The sequence below is a fragment of the Anoplopoma fimbria genome, chromosome 20 (genome assembly GCF_027596085.1).
Source record: "Anoplopoma fimbria isolate UVic2021 breed Golden Eagle Sablefish chromosome 20, Afim_UVic_2022, whole genome shotgun sequence".
Taxonomy (NCBI): domain Eukaryota; kingdom Metazoa; phylum Chordata; class Actinopteri; order Perciformes; family Anoplopomatidae; genus Anoplopoma; species Anoplopoma fimbria.
This window is the reverse complement of record NC_072468.1, coordinates 26,277,533-26,298,628: the sequence shown is the minus strand read 5'-3', so window position 1 is coordinate 26,298,628 and position 21,096 is coordinate 26,277,533. Positions and strand designations below refer to the sequence as shown.

At 39.8% G+C, this 21,096-nt stretch overlaps 1 protein-coding gene across 1 annotated transcript in view; it reads right to left on the bottom strand.

Annotated features, from left to right (window-relative positions):
- Window positions 1–21,096, bottom strand: part of sh3bp5b (SH3-domain binding protein 5b (BTK-associated)) — a 44,329-nt gene that overhangs the window by 13,651 nt on the left and 9,582 nt on the right. The window contains exons 3-5 of the mRNA XM_054621500.1: window positions 20,067–20,195; window positions 1,182–1,346; window positions 571–701 (exon numbers count right to left, since the gene is read on the bottom strand). Coding sequence (XP_054477475.1) covers window positions 571–701; window positions 1,182–1,346; window positions 20,067–20,195 — 425 coding nt within the window. The remainder of the gene's footprint in view (window positions 1–570; window positions 702–1,181; window positions 1,347–20,066; window positions 20,196–21,096) is intronic.

Below are 21,096 nucleotides of genomic sequence, written 5' to 3'. Positions count from 1 at the left end.
GGGAGCTCTGATAGGAGGCATTGTTGGTCATTGTTAGTTAAGGAGAAATAAGAAAATGTTGAAATCACAACCCACACGATTTTCCAGGACATTTGACTATTTCTCTTATTCCCATGTGTTTTCAATGAGGTTTTACAGGACTAGTGGGAACCTAGTGGGGTCTGCAGCTCACACATTGCAGGTCTAGCAAACAACACAATTAATGTCCAAATAGAAAAAACTAGGCTAGAAACTAGATGTGTAAGTACTGCTGCTGTATAAAGGCTTAATTATTATTATTATTATTATTATTATTATTAATTATTATTATTATTGTATGACTGTAGTAAATCTCCCTTCAGTTAAAACTTTGATGAGGTAGATTTTCTCATGCTTTGAAAAACATCATACTAGTTGACTTGAATGTATGCATTTTGTTGTTTGCTGCCCATATTCATTATTAGCTACCTAACTTTCTAATTAACTTTGACTTTGTTAGAAGAATGACAATGAGTTACTGTCACCAAAACCTGCTATCATTCCATAATATCAGAAGAAGAAAGCGGTGTAGCAGCAGATGGTCTCTCTTACTTTGACTTGTTGATGGTGCGTTTGAGTTTCTTCTCCAGCTGCTTCATGCGTCCGATCGCTGCCGTATATTTGGCCGCCGTCTCCTTGTGGACCAGCTCGCTCCTCGTCTTGGTGTTCTCTGCCTCCATCACCTGTGACAGCCAATCAGAACTCACCGTCAGACACGTACATAGGCTTATACATCTTTTGCCCTCTAAGTGTTCCATACTTTTTATCGCATTGTGTGAAAAATGTAAATGAAACCTAAATAAGTGAACAGGAAGACCAAGAAGTTACACAGACCCATGAATTTTCTTTCAAACAATGTCAGCTAAATATGACTCCAAACTATTATTATTAGTACTTATCAGCGCCTCTGAAAATTAAAGGTTTACAACAAAATAAAATTTAATAAAATGTAATACATTTTAATAAAATTGTATTTAATAAAATGTAATAATATTAAATAATATTTAATTTAATTTAATTAAATACATTTTAAAAAGCATAATCATTATAATAATCTAGGAAAAGGTAAAAAATAAAATAAAATAAAAAGCTGCAAAATATAATGATAAGATTCACCCACTAACTAAACCTAAAATAACACTCCCCCTCTCCCCCCTCCTCACCCGCTGGGTAGCGTGGTTCAGCATCTCCTGCCAGGCGGAGTCAAACTGCCGGTTGTCCTCCTCCAGGAGCCTCTGCTCCGCCAGGGAGATGGTCTCCTTCGCCGCCCGCAGGACCTCAGTGGATCCCTGGAAGTCCTGGGTGGCTTTCTGGGCCTCCAGCTGGGCCTGGAAGACAAAGGGAGGGAGATTATCACCATTATGAATATCAAAACAATTATTTTTTGTTGTTTACAATCAATTCTAGAGCCTTGTTCAAAATGCAATGGATCGTTTTCAGATGAAGCAATAAACCAGTGCTTGTTAAAAACATTATGCCTGCGTGCTTCTTTTACATTCTGTGTATTTTGCAGTATTTTCACATGTAGCTAATATTAAATCCATCTTGATTTATGGAGCAATGGAGAAATCCCTTTAAACTGTCACGTCTGTTCTTCATGGAGCAGTGATTCAGCTATAATAAAGAAACAAAATTTAATTATGTAACCAGCTTAATGTTCACACATCAGCTGTAAATTCACTCCCACAAGCCTCTTCTCATATTCAGACTGAACTCTCCAACATCACTGTGGGACCGAAAACAAGAGGCGCTTGTCTTGTACAGTGAGTGCTTTTTGATGAAAAGAAAAGTCCTCTTATTTTGTCACTGTTTTAATGTCCTTCGAAACTTTTTGGGGCAGGAGAAAGAAACACATTCCACCAATTAAAAATCAGGAAAATATAGAAGTTACTGGCCAGTAAGAACCCAAATATACCTTTATCACATAAGATCAATATTAATAAAACTTCGCACAACATGAAATCATTCAATTTTGTTATTTTCTGAATATATTTTAGAGCTTCAACTTGAGGTTTGACATGTTCAGTGTATGTAAAATATAACTACTACATGGAAAAGCTTCACAGTTGGACAAAAATCTTAATAATGTTACATTTTCATGTTTTGTCTATGAATAAATAATTCAGTTTTGGGCTGAATACTGTAACAGAATACTCCCTTTCAAAAACTGTCAAAGTCTTGGAACATAAAACAACACCAATAAAATGGGCCTACTAATAAAATAAATAAATAAATAACACTTTCTGCGTAATTTCAATCTCATCATCTTGAAAAACATTACAGATTTTCTCAGCATGGAACAATACAAAGGTTTTTCTCTGCTCGTTAATCTGCAGACTCATCAGCAGTAAAGGTCGTGTTTTATGTTCGGAAGCTCTAAAGAGAAACACCAGGCACTGTTTCACCACTGTTTCCTCAAAATCCAACATCACAATAAGTTATCAGATAAACGTGAAGCTTGTTTGCCTAGAAACAAAACTCAAAAACACAGATCTGTGTGGCTGACTGAGAGAGAGGAAGGCCGTGTGAGAGCAGTGAGTATGCAAATGTACCGTACAGCACGTACAGCACAGGACATCGAACTTCTCTAAAAACATCACGGAAATGTGATGAATCATCACTGATGTGTTGGGAGTAAATACCGGTTCACCGCTCTCTCTGAAGGGTTGAAACGTTTTCTGAAGTTTTGAAGAAAACGGTGAAGTGGTAAAAAAAAAAAACTGCAGAGGGTGACAGATTTCTGCGGCGCGGCGAGAAAAACATGGATGTGAAGCAGCTGAAGAGGATTCATAAAATATTAAATCAGAAGTTGATTCTACTGACCCAGTTTATACAAACTTTGCCGTTTCTCCAACAGAAACCATCTACGGGTTAAAAACAATGATCATGGGTTGATTAAAGAGGTCCGCATTGGTTGTGCTAAAAAAGATAAATGCAAATACTTATTTGTGTTTATGTGAATTAAACCAAATAAAACACAGAATGTTACTTTGTCCCAAAGTTTTAATAGTATTAATGATTCAAGTTTGACTATTAGGCACAAAATTATAGTCCTGCAATGATTTGGTTTAATTTGATTTGACACCAACCATCACAGTAAAAGCTAAACTTTGCACTTTCAATTTTTTACGTCAATTTTCAGAGCTTTTGCACTGTAAATAAAAGCATCAACCAATCACATTGTGCAAAACGAACATATTCAAAACATACACTATAGTGTACATCAACACGGAGGCTCTGTAGTCTGAACCAAGACGGCAAACTTTAGTACTCCTTTCAAACTTGACACAAGAAGCAGAACAAGATACATTCCTTCTCTTCTTACCTTTCACAATAAAAGCCCTAAACATATACACTAACTGTTTACCAGAACAAAATACAAATTCAGTGAGAACATGTCACTAAAACGAAACTCAATAAAATATCTAGCAGTATTTTAGAATGTACAATAGTTTACATATAAGACAAACTGCTCTGGGTCGATATGATCATGGTTGTTGGTCCTCTACATGCAGGAATCTATTCAAACACTTTGCTTATTTCCATCCAAGTGCTGACGTTCTAGATATCTGATCAACTCCAAACTGTAATCTCTCTACCTGAACGGATTCCAATGCCACACTTTAACTGAATTGTAAAAAACGTTTGAATCATCAGATTTTATCCAGAATCTGTCCTTGTCAGCCTCTCTAGGTCCACGCTTTTTGCAGACGCTCTGACATCCCCACATGCTCTCCGTAATGTCATTATGGATGGTCATCGACATGCCAGCAGAGCGAGACGCGGACAGCCTCTGCCTTGTTGCCGTCATGTGTTCCTCTTTGTGTTCCACGCTGCTCGAATGCAGATACTCATGCTGAGCTGATGCAACAGAGAGCCGCGTGGTGCTACAGTAATGTCTCCTGGCCTCAGTGTCACTGTGCTCCCTGCCAGGCCTTCATCACATCAGCCTTCATAACAGCAGCATTTGGAACAGAAAGCAATGCATCTCTTTTTTCTATCTTTTTATTCCAACACATGCAGAACACCGTCTCCCTGTCCTCCAGTGTCCTTGAGCTACAAAAGTCATTGCATCACCTGGTTTACTTGCAGCTCAGCAGTTATGTTGTTTCAACTGCGAGCACTGATTATATGCACTAAATCTAGCATGTCACATTAGCATTTAACTCAAAGTTCAGGCTGTTCTGCAGAGTGAAGCCAATGTGGAGGTGTCTTTAAACGTGCATTATCTCAACTGACCACCAGGGACTCCTCTGGTTGTATAGAAGTCTATGAGAAAATGACTCTACTTCTCTCTTGATTTATTCCCTCAGTAAACATTGTAAACATGAGTTTATGGTCTCAATCTCTAGTTTCCCATCATACTTACAACCTGCATCATACACTACCAAGTAAACAGAGTGGATTGCAGCTTACAATGGAGGACATTATTAATAATGTAAAAACAATGAATAAGATTGCGTGATCAATTCTTGAGGTTGATCGTTTGTGGCTGGTGAAAAGGTCAGATTAGCTCACATGTCATATTCCTCTGTGTGGTTTCTCTGGTTGCCATGGTCACAATTCCTCAGTGAGTGCCATATTGACCCAGAAAAAATCAGTGTTTCTCTCTCCAGCTGGATGCGAGGAAGAACTACAAACTCAGCTTGGATTCTCTTGGTAGCCAGGAACAACACTTCCTCGTTCCCCTTGCTTGCATTGTAAACATTTAAAAGTGTTTTGGCTAATTTGGATATTTAGACGTATTTATTCGTTACGGAGTTTACGGACAAAGTAATGCGAGGCCGCGGCTACATCAGCCATGCAGGATGATATAGCAGCAGTGCATCTTGGTACATGTAGGCACTGGCCAGCACGGCTCGACGGGCAGAATGACTCAGCTTTCTGGGTCAATATATGAGGAATTTATTGCCTCAAATGACTACATTAACCAACACTGATTGGACATTCACACAAAAAAAAGGTGACAAATAGTTCCTTTAATGACATTGTGATGCTCCAACTCCCTTCGCCACCATGTTTACAGTGGAAACGATGAAGAGTGGGGGCAACTACTTTCCTTTAGACTGACTAAAGTTGAGATGTGAGAAAAAAGGTCTTTTCACATGTCGTCTCTTATGATTACAAGCTCAGAGGGTAAACTACTTGTGCTGCTCAGTGAGATTGATTTTCACATCCTCCTTATGATTCCTCCTCCAGTTTGACCTCCTCCTCCTCCTCCTCCTCCTCTCTTGTCACGTTGCCTACTAGAAACCCATCCCACACGTGTTCATCACCCCCACACACTCTGTCAGCACAAACACTCTGCTTGATCTGCTTCAACATGAAAATCAAGGTTGATGTGTTCCCAGTACTTTCCAGATTAAAATTCCGTAAAAAGACCTCGTAAAAAACAAACCACACATTTAGCTTGAAATGGTGACCAATACACTTTATTTTACTGCATATAATTAACAAAGCCAACCGTTGCTCACGTGCTTCATGGTTAAGTGAAACCTAAATGAACAATAAAGGCAGATTTGAAGCAAAGTGTACACCACAGACCAAACGGAGCTACAAGCGACAAACATCTAAATACAGCATGAAAGAAAAGCTTCAGCTGTTTTTTTCTATCTTTGTCCCAGTTTCTCAAAAAAGACAAGTAAAGCATCATGCGGTCATCGATTTCAGCCGGCGTTTAAAGCCGAACCTCTGAAACAGGAGGATGAAATGAGGGAGATAGGAGAGTTGGGGGAAATAAAAGATACAATTTTGCAGTGTCAGCTAACAGCTACACTGGGTATTGTTACACTATATGGTCAAAGGTATGTGGACATGTGAAATATGATATAGTTGTGTCTACAAAACCGTGTTCATTTATCTGCTGCCCCAAAAAACGAAAGTATACAACATTATTTGGACAGGAGAGAAGTAATCTCAGTGTGTCTTCACAGTTCACAGCCATCGTCGCTGCAACTTCTTCCCAAGAAAGGTGTTTTTATCAGAGTGTGAGTTCTGCATTATAGTGTAAGATGAGAAAAAATACTGTTAAGTAGCTTATTCCTCCATGTCTGATCTTTCCTTTTCCTCCTCTCTGTCCATTTTCCCTCCAGCAAACACTTTTCTGGCCCTTTTCTCCATCTAGTCTGAGTTTCTCTCTTCTCTGTACCCTCCGTCCATCTCCTCCACTCACTTCCATCTCTCCCTCCATCACATTCTCTCTCCTCTGTACTGTTTCTCTTCCCCCTCTTCATCTGTCACTTTCTGTTTCCCACTTAATCTCTTTTTCATGCCTCTTTTACATCCCTTTCCCTCCATGTCTTACCTAATCTTCCCCCCTAAGTCCCTCTTCATCTCTGTTCTCAGCATCATCTCTCTCGTTCCCCTTCTCTCTTTCTTTCTCTCGTTTGCTCAGCTACTTCATATTTTAATCCCTCTGCATGCTGCACATTAAATTTTCAGACATACGACTCCTCCAGAGTGAAGCCGATGTGTTGAGTAATAGAGAGCTGCAGACACGGAGCTGCAGACCTTCTCCATCACCGGGAGGAAAAAAGGCAATTTGACTCTACATGCACTTCAAGTATTCAGAGAGCCTTAAACAGAGAAAATACATTATTTGTTAATTTATTAACTATAAGGGAAGAATGGAGGATAAAACGAAAGACTGAAAGAACACCTGATATCCACCCTGCTTATCAATTATTTACAAAAACAATTCCCGCCATAATATCTGAGAAAAGAAGCTAAAAATATGTTCTATATTTCAGCATCATTGGGAGAAGATTATTATGACATTATTATATGCTAACTAAATCCATCCAGAACAACATTTAAGACAAAACTAAACCAAATCACGTCTTCACCAATGGGAAAATCTCTGAAGAATATCTCCTTCAGAGTAAAAAAAAAAAAAAAAGAGTCACAAAGAATTCAAACAACTCGCTGATTTCAATGAAACTCATTAAAAGGACACAGCTATCTGTGCCAGAAAAACTCCTATAATACTTTAATTAGTACAATTATTACTGGTGAAGGAAGAGAAAAGACATTAAAGCACTCCAGATGGGATAAAAAAATAAATAAATAAATAAAACAGTTACGGCCAGTACATGTATTCATAATACTACAGATGCACCAATCCAACTTTTCCTTAACTCAGGCTATCTGCAACTACTGAGCTTCAATCAACCAACATTTATTTATTTCCCCTTTAGCTTAAACTGTTAAAAACTCATTGGAATGATTTTAATGTAAGGTAACAGAAGGCCTGGGATTTATGTGGCACTAAAAACTGACCATTAATAAACAGGTATAAAATATTAGTGCTTTAAGAAATGAATCCTGTCCAAAATACTCTCAACATGAAAATATATCAGTTGTGTTGCCATAGAAATTCACTATTACTACTCACTAAAATACACAAATATTTTAAATTCCATTCAAAAAACAAGCCACAAGTATGTAAAGAAGAACGTAATAGCTATGAAAACCTGAATCTAAATTATGTACCCCAGCAGAGAGCGGGAGACAAAGGGAGACAGATGGGAGGACAGACGGACTAAGTGTCTCCATCAGTCAGAGCTGTCGGAGAAAGACGTTCTGGGGAAACGGGGCCTTTAGATCATAAAAAGACTTTCCATTGACCTTCACATCGACGATAACGACGAGACGCTCTTCAAACTTTAAAGTGTGGAACTGAAAGGCACGAACATGTACGCATTCTTCTCCGTCATTCATCCAGGGAGAATATCCGTCTTTACATTTATGATGAGCAATAACTGGAGTGGTATGAGTTTCCAAGAAAGACCAAGTAGGAGTTTGTTTACCGTCATTAACACAACAGAGATATGAAAGTTGGAGGAGACAGTATATGGATTAGAAGTGACCTGATTTGGCCGGTTTTCCAGTAAATTAGATTATTTTTATCTCGGCTCCCCGATCAAGTCTGGGTATTCATGTGGAAGCACGATCTGGGACAATAACATCTATTATGGACGGTGCTGCAAATGTGGCGTCAGTCCTGTCCCGGAGTGCCCCAATAACGTCCTCCATTTGATGTCGCTGCTTACTCCAGGAGAGAGAGGTGAATGAACTGCGTCTGGCCTAGATATCTGAGAGAGCTTCAGGTTTTAACGAAGCAAACAGGACTTCAGAGGAGAGGCGGCCTCAGTCTCTGATGTCCGTTTCACGGTCTTCAATAGAGAAATTAACCCAGATACGTCCAGGCTTTGAAGTAGGACTGCTGAGTTCACAGGAACAGTTATATCAAGGTTTAGCTGGATGCTAATGGTGTTGTACTGAGAATAGGATTCTTTTAATGATGGTAAACAAAGCTTTTTAACACAAGAAAGCAGAATTTACATTCACAGGTCCTTCACAGGGACAGTTTTACTGCTCAAAGGCCTATACTATTATTTTTGCTGCTTCAAAATAAAAGCTTTTAAATTACAAAATAATGGGGGGCTTTCATTGTGTGGCATATGTAGGAAATGAAATGTCTTAACCCCCAAATTATCAGAGCTTTGTTAGCAGATATTCTTCAATAGAATATGTCCACTTATAATGCAGGGAGGAAGAGTAAGCAGCAAAAACAACGAGAAACTTTTAATGTTCAGAATTCCTAAGAACTGATCTTTGTCTATCCACGTTTTACAGCCGCTCCTTTGACCACAAAGCATGACCAGCTGGAAACCACACCCGGGACTTGCTGCTTATATAGCTGCTCCAGTACAATGCCCTTTGAGCTCAATGCTCAGAGATGTTGGTTGCTTCAAAATAAAAGCTTTTAGATAAGGAAAAATAATGGGTGAAATTTATTGTGAAGAATTTACAGGAAAATGTGTTTCACAGAATCAAGCGGCTATTCTTGAATAAAACAAGTCTATGATTACAGCAGGGTGGAATATATTTCTGAAAAATATTATATTAGTAAAACATTTGTAGTGTAAACAGGCTGGAATTATGAAACATTATGAAACATATTAAAAAAGATTATCTAAATAAGATGGGTGGGAAGCAAACACATAAAAAAATAAAAAAAGATTAAACAATATAAAAGACAATCAGTCATTATACAAAGACATGGATAGCAGCCAGCTGGGCACCTATAGATAGTAATTGGTCGTGTGGCTTCAGGCCAAATCACATATCCAAACTGACAGAGCGGCAAAGTGAGTGTCCAGTAGTGGACATGGGCGTCACCATATTTGGTCCGGAAACAGGAGGAGTGCAGCTAAGGAGCGTTACTCAACCACGTCTTCACCCAACATTTAAACTCCCATTGAGTCACATTCAAAAGCACAAAAAAGAGAAACTGTCAGAGCTGCATAAATGACGTGCCAACCAGAGCTATTATGCAACAACTGTAAGTCCAGTGGCATCACAACACATAGCAACACAACACAACACAACACAACACAACACAACAACACAACACAACACACAACACAACACAACACAACACAACACACAACACAACACAACACAACACAACACACACAACACAACACACACACAACACACACAACACAACACGGCTGGGCTGTGGCGTAGTGGAGAGCAAGGTAGTTCTCCATTCAGAGGGTCGGTGGTTCGATACCCGGCTTCGGCAGTCGATGTGTCCTTGGGCAAGACACTTAACCCCAAGTTGCTCCTGAAGGCTTGCCATCGGTGTGGACTGGATGATGAATGTTAGTTAGAGTCTGATGGTGGCACCTTGCATGGTAGCCTGTCATCAGTGTGTGAATGGGTGAATGATATGTAACATACTACTGACTGTAAGTCGCTTTGGAGAAAAGCGTCTGCTAAATGACTGTAATGTAATGTAATGTAATGTAACACAACACAGCGTCCCAGGTGGTCAAGGCCAAACCAGATGGCATTGGCTTTGACTCTGAACCCTAACCCTCCAAATCCCTCCATCTTCCACTCCGTCCATCCGTCTCACCCCACCCATCAGCAGTGTCCCTGTGGCTAATGTCTAATGTGACTTGTGCTGCCTCCCAAAAACAGGGAGGGAGAGATATAAACAGAGAGAGAGAGAGAGAGCGAGCAAATAGCTAGAGAGAGAAAGAACGACCCCAGAAGAAGACGTGAAAAATAAGAGAGAAAGAAGCTTGATTTGCAGGGGGAGAATATGTAAAGAAAATGTATTTATGTAATTAGGAAAGCTAGCTTATTAGCTGAACAATCATTTTTTATTAGAATACAAACTGCTCCACAAAATGGTTGTCAAACAGCTGAGACACGAGGCGATGGATTCATCCTGTGAATAACCCGCGTGACCTTATTGACCCATTAGCGTCCATGCTAATGAGCTTGCTAAATGGCATTTGGGGAGGCATGTCTCCGTTTGGCTCTCTCTCACTCCATCCTTTCACTCACAGCTTTCTATTCCAGCTGCTGTCAAATCTTTCTTTCTTCTCAACAGCCCGGATTTGCTCATCGTTTCCCCCCCCCTTTCCCTCCCCTCTACTCCCGACTAATCCCCCAACATCTGTCCAAACTCTGACCACTGTCATGGTCAGGGACGTGCAGGCATCTAACATCTGAGGGCAACAAGCGTGAGGTGATGGGGTTTAATGTAAACTGAAAAAGCATACATTTTTAATCACCAGACTGAAGTTCGATTGTATAGAAGTCTATGAGAAAATGACTCTACTTCTCTCTTGATTTATTCCCTCAGTAAACATTGTAAACATGAGTTTATGGTCTCAATCTCTAGTTTCAAGTCTTCTTCAATACAGCATGATGTTCATTTAGTAAATGATGCTCCATTTAGAGTCAAACAGACCATAACAGAGCATCCTTTAAGGCAGGATTACTGTGAATGAGGTCGCTGTCAATATTAGAGCCGTATACGGCGTCTCTACATTACTTCTCTGCATTCTAAATATAACTTCTGTTCATCGGATGCAAAAAAGCCAAGATGGCGACGGCAAAAATCACAGCACTCGACGGCGTACCACACACCAATGGGTGACGACACGATGACTACATCCACTTCTTATATACAGTCAATGGATTATATATATTCATTTATCAGATTTTTTTTTTAATGACCTGTAAATACCATGGATTTATTATGAAAAGATAGACGCAGTGGTTCATTTCAACATTCAGGTAGACCACTGTACAAAGGTCACAATCATTATTGCATTAATTGGCGGCTGTGGCGTAGTGGAGAGCAAGGTAGTTCTCCATTCAGAGGATCGGTGGTTCGATACCCGGCTTCGGCAGTCGATGTGTCCTTGGGCAAGACACTTAACCCCAAGTTGCTCCTGAAGGCTTGCCATCGGTGTGGACTGGATGATGAATGTTAGTTAGAGTCTGATGGTGGCACCTTGATGGTAGCCTGTCATCAGTGTGTGAATGGGTGAATGATATGTAATATACTACTGACTGTAAGTCGCTTTGGATAAAAGCGTCTGCTAAATGACTGTAATGTAATGTAATGTATTAACGTGCACAAGAAATCTCCTTCTCTCTGCAGATTTACCCCCACGCTTGCTTCATCCCCGTCCAAATCATGTGCATTCTGATCTGAACTCAATTTGCCTTACTGTCTTTCTAACTCCCTCTCTCTCTCTCTCTCTCTCCCCTCTCTCAGCAGGCTTCTGATAATCTGCAGACTCACTGTGTGCTGCTGCCGGTTGAGTGGGCGGCCGGTTTAAATCAGCGCCTGCAGCCGCCACATTGATGAGGAGGGAAGAGTCCTCCGCTTTCACTTCAATGCACCGTCAAAATACAAAACCAATAGTACTCTGTGTATTCACTGCTGCTCTGCTCAATCATCTGACCCTCATGCTAACAGAATAACCAGCCAGGACAAGTGATTCAGCTCCAAAATATACTATAAAACCAACAATCCAGAAAAGGGACCATCTATGAAAAGCACAATAACACCACTTTTACAAACTGGTTTGGAGAAAAGCCTTTAAATGTTTGTGTGTTTCTTTGACATGCTTCAAACATGTAAATAAAAACACTGAAGAATTTCCTTCCTTTGAGCACGAAACACGAAGAAAACGCTCACATATCCTGACTTCCACATTTACTCGAGTCTCTGGGAGGTGAGGTGGAATGAAGAGCCGATGAATATTTCATCACCTTAAAAAAAACGTTCCTGCTGAAGGTTTAACTCCGCTCCGTCCCACCGGAGTCAGCACTTAAAAACCTTCGTCTTTCAAACTATGTGCACTTAAGCGATAACTCCTGAAACTTTTCAGCCTCATCACCCTGACCCATTCCTCAACTCAGGTCATCAGTAAGTGCATCTCCTCTTTTCTTTTTGGGCCACATGACAAGCCTTCCCCAGGGAGATCAAACAGGAGAAGAGGAGCTTGAAGCTTTTTCATTTTAACGGTTTACTCACAGGAAGGACACGCGTTTCATTCATGCAACTTTTAATGTGTCCACTTAAAAGTGTCCTTGAGCTAAAGAGGATCTGGTCACAGATTTAATGGACCCAGTCACACAAGCAGTTAAGACAGCAGAATTTCAGTTCCCATAATCACATTCACTGGATATCCTTGCAGAGGTGAAGGGAATTGACTCAGTGCTTTTGTGTATTGATTTACAGAATTTAGGGCTGTGCTGAATATCTTTTATTAACATTCAAAGCTTCTATTTAGGCCATAGAATCTAGCTTCAAATGTCTGTTGCCATGTTATATGACATCAGCACCCTAAAAAAAGGGGGAATAAATGATTATTTTGTTATTGTGCCTAATTCAATGTAATTCATGGTGCTGCTAGATTGCTATAAGACTGCCACGTTATTACAAAAGCGACCCGGAGCATATATACATGATCCTAAGGTCTTATGTTCCCCAGCTCAACATCCTATTAATATGACACATTAAAGAGACCTTTCAAATGGAGTGTTATGTTCTCAGTATTGCTTTTTCTCCCCTTGGTCAAATATTCAATGTTTCTTTGGGTCAATATGTTGATTTCACCCACATACGGAATAGCCTACTGATGTTATACTCCCAGAAACCTACACACTAAAATTTGCCGGCAAGACAATTTACTTGACTTTAGACTTAGATGCCTCTACAGTGACTGAATGGATTTCAAACGTCCATCTCCATTTTTTTTTTTGCCATTGGAACAGAGAAGATAGATCTCACGAATCTCTTTAAAATGGAGAACCAGGGAACATATGGATGGCCCCTATTGATCACAGTGAAGCTGTGGTTCTTTTAAAGGCTTAACGCCAACAAATATGGATTTCAGCTAAACATTTCGCTAGATAAAAACATGTATCTTTAGTTTTTCAATAAATTTGGCTTTTGGGCTTAACCTTTTGTACTCCAATGCTCTGGGGTTAATGGAAATGTTTGGTTCAATCGATTCGGAACAGTTCTAAGCAGCCACCACTAGAATCTAATTCTACAAATAGTATAAAACTAATAATATTAGTGTTGCCTGATCTTTATCTTTGCAATCCACTTTATTTATTAGCACAGTTTAAACAAACACAACAAATGCACACAAAAAAGAGATAAAATAAGTATAAAATTAAAAAACAGATTTAATCCAAAGGCCAAATAAAAAAGCAAGGTTTTAAGATCTTGATCTAGAATTGAAATGTCATCACTATGTTTAAACAGATTTAATAGGCAGCAATTAAGTCTTGATCTAGAATTGAAATGTCATCACTATGGTTGAAGCTTTGAACTACTCGGTACAGCTCTATTGAATTGAAGTACTTTTAAAAAGGACAGAAAAGGAAGTCTTATTTTATTTTCAAATTCCCAAACTTTCAATGATCTTCGAAGGCCGTATGTGAGCTAAATGGGGAAACCCTTATTGTACTCCTGCAGAATGACTCACTCATGAATCATATTACATTACATTACATTACAGTCATTCAGCAGACGCTTTTATCCAAAGCGACTTACAGGAAGTGTATTCAACATAGGTATTCAAGAGAACTACTAGTCACCAGAAGTCATAAGTGCATCTCCTTTCTTAAACAAGCATCTCAAAGCATAAGCATATGCTGCCAGAGAGATGCCCGATATGCAAATGTTGATTATCTCACACTCTCAGAGTTCTAGGTCTGTATTTTATCTTCCACCCGGAGTCAAGGTCAAATCGAGCCTCCACCCATCGCTGCAACCGCTCCCTGGGCGCCGCCTGCTGCTTATCTGCAATCGCAAATAATGTGTTTCTTATCAGACTGAGTGGGCATGAGGAGAAAGAAAAGGATTTTCTGATCGTGAAAACAAAACAGTGAGTCAAGCTAAACACTGTCTGCATGCTGTGATGACGGAGAGAGGAGGAAAGTGGGAGAAGGGAGGTTAGAAAGAGCCAAGGGAAGAAATGAAGGAAGAACTAATCTATAGATAAGAGAATCATTTATAAAAGATGAAGGCAGGAGGGAGGTGTTCAAAGAGGAAATTAAGAAACGAACGAAAGCAAAGGATTAAGGTTTAAGGATAAAATAAATAAAAGTAAAAATGAAAGGAGAATGAGAGGGTAAAAAGAACATTGAAGGAATGGGAGGTATAGAAGTAAAGAGTAGAAAAAAGGTAGAAAAAGCTTCATATGTACTAAGAAATAAAGAAGTAAATGCAGAATCAAAGAAAAGAGGAAATGAAAGGTCAGAGAAAAGAGCAAATAGGGAAAAGAAAACAAGAAAGAAAAAAGAGTTGCCTATATTTCCTTCCCTGCCTTCTAAAAAGATCCAAATGTCAAATTCTACTCCAGTTACAAAACCAACAGAACCTCTGTTGCTGAGGTCAATCTGTGCAATGACAAACAAAGGCCAAACATTAGACTGTGAAGTGAGTCCAAGGCTGAACAGAGACACTGACAAAGAAACTCAGTGTGTCTTTTATATGAGATATTTTTAGCTGGTGAATAATTAAAGTCAAAAATAGGCGATTTGTGTTGAGTTCGGCCTTGTTGTGTCAGGACCGTTTACTATTTTCTCAAAAACTGATAACAGCTTTATTTCAAACATTAGACACCAACAGCCTCCAACAGGCAACTGTTTTTTCTTGACTTCAGCCTTCTTCCCCATCTGTATGAATGTTAGTTAGAGTCTGATGGTGGCACCTTGATGGTAGCCTGTCATCAGTGTGTGAATGGGTGAATGATATGTAATATACTACTGATTGTAAGTCGCTTTGGATAAAAGCGTCTGCTAAATGACTGTACTGTAATGTAATGTAATCTGTTCAGGAAAAAACTAAATCTGTATCACAGTACAAACTAGAAGTATTCCCTATAAATGTCTTCAGCACCGTCTTGTCAGAGATCTGAACGCCCTGAAGGGGCAGCGGTTGGTTTAGAGATAGATTAGATATGAACGACAAGGAAAACAAGACAAGATGGACAGATAATAAATCCCTGCCAGGAATTCAGGGCCAATGTGTTCATGGTGAGCAAGAAGTGCTCACGGTCTATCAGCTCTAACAGAATCTGCTCCGTCTTCTTAATCTGATGTAAAAAGATGGAGAATTAGCCTTTACACAAATACAGGGTTACCTGCACAAACTAGCTGATTACTACTGCAACTAGTAGAACCATTATGTTAATTCAAAAGTTAAGAATCCACCTAGTTTGCCGGTAAACATGAGACTCCATCTTGTCCTGGTCGGCATAAATTACATTTTAATAAATTTACCCTACATTTTATGGCAAAACAAACTAATTATTTCAAGTTTACAGACGACAGAACTAAGAGTCTACAACCATGCCATCTGCTCTGTGAGGCTGGACTTAGGCACAGTGGTGCTAAATGATAAATGAATGCATAAAATGCTGATATTGAGTGTTTTTAGAGTGTTAGCATGCCAAGATCTGCTAGCAATAAACAAAGTCAAACTGAGGATGATGGAAATGTCGTTACCTTTGAGAGTATTGGTAGATTTGGATCTAATGATGGCATTATATGGATCATCGGAGTCAGCAGGCTTCATACTCTGGGGACCACGAATGTCTGAACCAAATTTCATGGCAATCCACATATATTTAACTCAAAACCAAAGTGGTGGACCAACGAACCGACCAATAACATTCTTTCCCAGACTGACTGTGAGCAAACTAAGCCTTTGCTTTCAATGATTGGGTGCTGGACTAGCCAAAGGAATTACTGCAGAGATCTGATGAATAAAAAGCCATCAGAGAGAGTGATGGACAAAGAGAAAGACAGTAAATATCGGGGGAAGGACAAAGAGAGAGACGAGAGATAAAAAGATTTGAGAGCAGAACAAGGCCAGCTTACCAAATCCTGACGTTTATCCCTCTCTGTTGATATAAAGCATAACAAAAGGCTGAATCTACCCCGAGGGGCGTTTGGAGAGCAAGAACAGATAACTACACCAGATCAAGATTGTTTAAATAGGCCAGTGGATTCAGCGATGGTGAGGAGAGAAAAGCTGGATGTGATTTTAAAACGTCAGATCTGACGAGAAAACCTGGACGTGGGAGATAAATGAGCAAAAATGTCCTTGAGCAAGATGCTTTGAATAAAAATACATGTTCAGGTAGAAGCATTATCACTACTCTGCATATGGAGTATCTGATACGGTCTTTGCCAAGTTCATTTTAATGAATTATCAATTAAATAAGAAGTCTTAAGACTAAAAGAAGAGTATGGTTCTGCTTAATAGAGTCTTGATCTGTCGATTGGAGAAAATTGGACAGAGAAAAAGTCGGGAGCATATTGCAATAATAACAAGAAGAGATGAGCTCCAAGTTTCCATTTTTGTTTTATTAAGCACAGACACAACAGATCCATCCTGTATCTGGCTGCTGACAATGAAACATGGCAACATGGCCACAGCAGCCCGGTTCAGATCCAAAACATCACAATGTTAGAAGAACACAGTGGACTGCGTTGGTGAGGGGATGTGGTTTCAATGGCGATTGTCGAAACCTTTGTCTTTGTCATGAGAATTGCAAGGTAAACAGCAGAAATAAAGCATTAGTTTTACAAAAATCTACCAGCAATGTGTTTTGTTGACATTAGATTGCGGCAACAGTTTTGCCAGATTCAGACGATTTTGTACATTGAATGTAACCCAAGGTATACTGCAGTAAAGATCGTATTCACTCCGCACACTAACTTACAAACCCAATGTACTCGCCCAATGTATACTCTAACGCAAATTGCCTCTTCACTACTTCTTCCATTTTGATAAATAAATGACACTAACTGATTGAGAACGACGACGGCTAGGCAAAGTAGGACTGGACCCGGTCTGGACCAGGATGAGTCGGACACCGAGTTGTTTTGTGCTATAAAACAAAGCCCTCGTCAGACTGAAGGTTGAGGTCCAAATCAAAGAGGACGTGTAGATGCGAAACACGGCAGCAACTTTTCTTGTGTTGTTCATTGAAGTTGCAATAAATGTCTCTAACTTAGAAAAGAGAGAAAAAGTGGGTCATCGGAACGAGTTAAACTCTTTTCCTAAACTTTAACTGAGGATATTTGTCAGACCAACGTCGACTTAAATTAGTCTGTGTGGACATGCAGAAAGTCATGGTGAATTATAACTGACAGCCATGTCCAAACTTGGTATCCATTACTGAGAAGAGGAGTGTTGGTCGGTTAAATTTCAAAATGTTTCGCCTCCCTGGAGGAAAACACCAACCCTGCCTCAACCTAATCTTCTGCATTTCTAATTTCCCTCCCTCTAACATGTCTTCTTCTTATTATTACTACAATATTGAAACCTCTCCTACTCCCCCTTCGTCTCTTTCCATTTTTATTTTGGCTCTTGGCAACACCTTAACATATCTCTGCACTTCCCCCTAACAGATAAAGGACCTTTTCCAGGGACACAGGAAAAAACACCCATAATAAAATCTGTATTTCTGCTCTCTGAGCACAGCTGCACAGCTCTGCTTATGCTGAGCTGTGCAGCATATTTTACAGTTGAAGTTAAGCAGACACAAGCTTGAGAAGTGAAAGTAAACGCTGAGAGGAGACTGGAATAAACCAGGCCAGCAGGTGAGCTGACAGGTAGAAGGAACTACAACGATCAAACGCTTCACATCCTCATCTCAGTTCCCCGAGGGCCGTTGCAATCGAGAAGCTCGCTACACCACAACCACAGGAGACAGTTCTTTATTTTAATTATTATAACAAACACTGAAGTTTGACGACCATATCTCTCATCTAAATGTTCGTTTGCAGTTGATTTGTGGAAGCGTCTGAATTGTAAAGCAGCATTTCTTGCGTGACAGGTTTGACATAAATGAAGGAGGGGTGTATTATTGGATTGTCTAGTATCCTTTGTGCCTCAACAAAGACAACTCATGCCAACAAGGCAGGTGATTCAAATCCTCATGCATGGGAACCCAAGAAAAACAAAGCTACAAACTGGTTTTGGATAAATTCATCTACTAAACTGAGAGGTTTAAGGTGTTGTGACGAATCTCAGATTTAATAGAAAGACGTATGGGTAAAAGCCAAAAGCACAGGCAAAACAGTATATGTGTCAATCTTTTTCTGTTTTTTAATACAATCTTCTTCCACTATATTGATAGTGGAGAGAGACAGGAAATATGGGGAAAGAGAGTAAGGCTTAATAATATGCTTTAAACAGTCCGACCAGCCGGGAATCGAACCAGGGGACTCGCTGCTCAGGATCTCTGTGAATAATCTCAACAATCTTCACACATAGCTGAAAAAGCAGAAGCGCAACTGCAGTGTCACCTCACAGGAACTCTTTCACCATTGCCCCAATTTCAACAAGCCGCAGAAAATTAACCCCTCATATTTATAGAAATTGTGAATCCCCTCGTGGAAAAACTGAATGCCATTGATGGTGATAGGAGCCACAACTGAAGGTGGGGATGGAAGAACACTACACAATGAAGCCTTTTAGAGTCTCAGTCCATCATGTGCTTCCTGACTGAGCTCTTACAGCTGTGTGGGCGCTTATCGAAATGTGCAGGTGGCTGCTTCCGCCTTTATTTACACCACTTAACACACACACACACACACACACACACACACACACACACACACACACACACACACACACACACACACACACACACACACACACACACACACACACACACACACACACACACACACACACACACACACACACACACACACACACACACACACACACACTGCGTGCTGAAGCTGAAAAGGGAACTGATATCGTGGTCTGAAATGATTGTGCTGTTGCACGTTGGTCACCTATTTCTGCATTTCAGCGATCTGAACTAGACTGAACAATTATGGATGAAAATTCTCATTTATCCTCAACAAGCAACATCTAGAAGCGAGACAAATGTCATGTGAGTAGTGAAGATCGACCCATGCAAAACACAATTTAACTACAAAAAAAACCCCACTCAGTTCTGGACTTTTTGTCACTTCATTTATAATTAATCAAATCATCTTTTGTCCTGGTAAAATCCCCAAACAATTTAAATAAATAAGACCTTAAAACCAGGCCATGCACAGCAAAAATGTTTTACGATATAATAAGCAGGCCTATGTATGAGAGGACTTGATCTCAACTATGCTAAAAATAAACACTAGCAAAACAGCTTTGACGAGAAAAATGATCAAATGCCATGTTTTATTATTTGTCAGCATTCAGATTACTGAAATATCTGCAACAGACCGGACTCAATCAACAAGCAGCTGCTTATTTATAGGTAGTAATGATTTAGGAACAAATGGGAAGCCATGGAGACTAATCCCAAAAATGATTTGTTCATCTGCTTTAAAGAAATCATTAAAAAGAAGCCATCTGGTCGATAAATAACCAGAAGATAATGATTTGTCATAATTGTCATTTAATAGCATCATTTCTTACTTAAGCTAGTTTTAGTCCCTAAAATATAATATTTATCCCACAGTGATAATGAATCTTGGACACTTCGATCCATTAGACATGTTGACACATAGAGAAAAGATCTGTAGCAGTAAAACAAGACCCAGTTAGACTGGGTATACTGGGTTTAGTTTAGACCTGGTCCCTCAGAACCGAGTGGACCCAGGAACCTACCAGAGAACCCAGCTTATAAAACAGTTCTGAATGTTTCTAGCATCCCTCCCTCCATGCATTGTCCACTGACCTGTCTGGCCAACCTGCGGGCCTCCCAGTAGGGCTTGGACTCCTCCACAGCTTTGCCGATCTTCTTCACCAGTTCGTCCAGCTTCACCGTGGCCTCAACCAGAACCGAGCGGAACTTCTGCCTCGCGTCCTGGCAGAGAGAGAAAGAGAGGCTTCAGTAATTTAGGTCAATACAAATGATTTGCATTCTGCATAGAAAATTGAATACGATAAAAACATAACTTGTTGGATGTTTGAGGACTCAACTAAACTTTTACAACCTCTGATCAGGCAGACCTGCTGTTCAGGTAATCTGTAGCTGCACGGATCAATAGGGCTTGGTATGGGTACTCTATATTTTTGAGTTATCGACATAGTAGAATCAAAACTTCTCCAGTAAAACGATTCCTGCAACCGATCCCTTTTTTGCCCAGATCAAGAAAGAAAATGACATCTTGTATGGTGTAAGCTCTGTGCAGCGATGAAGAAATTAGCCTTCATTCATGATGGGTAACGAATTAAGTAGTCTTTTGGTATTGGTATCACTTTAAGGGTACTGGGTTTGGCACTGGTCTAGTCATTTTTAGAAACGATACCCAACCAAAAGGGACCCAAACAGAGCATACCGTCATCTCCTTAAGGTCTGCAATAAACACACGGAATACATTCTTAAACTGGATTAGGCTGCCAACACCCGCCTCGTGAAACATTTTGTTATTGTTTCAATAATATAAAGGATTTCATTTAAGACTGTGGACAACACAGAGCAGTCTGTCGGCTTCAACTACACAGGATTAAATCAGATGTCATTTATCCATCCCTTGACTCCACACATGTTTCTTGTTTTGCTTCCACTTGCACCTCTGAATGAACACTTGTTGCATCTCTTGACAGGGCCTCTTGACCCTTGAACTTCTCTTCACTGGCTGCTTGTGAAGTTGATTGTCAAGGAAATCAAACATGCTGCCTCTGCACTGAGTCACAACTTCTTAGAACTGGAGCATCTAAAACTCCGGACTTTCAAGATAAAAACCACAAAAAGTAGGTCTAAA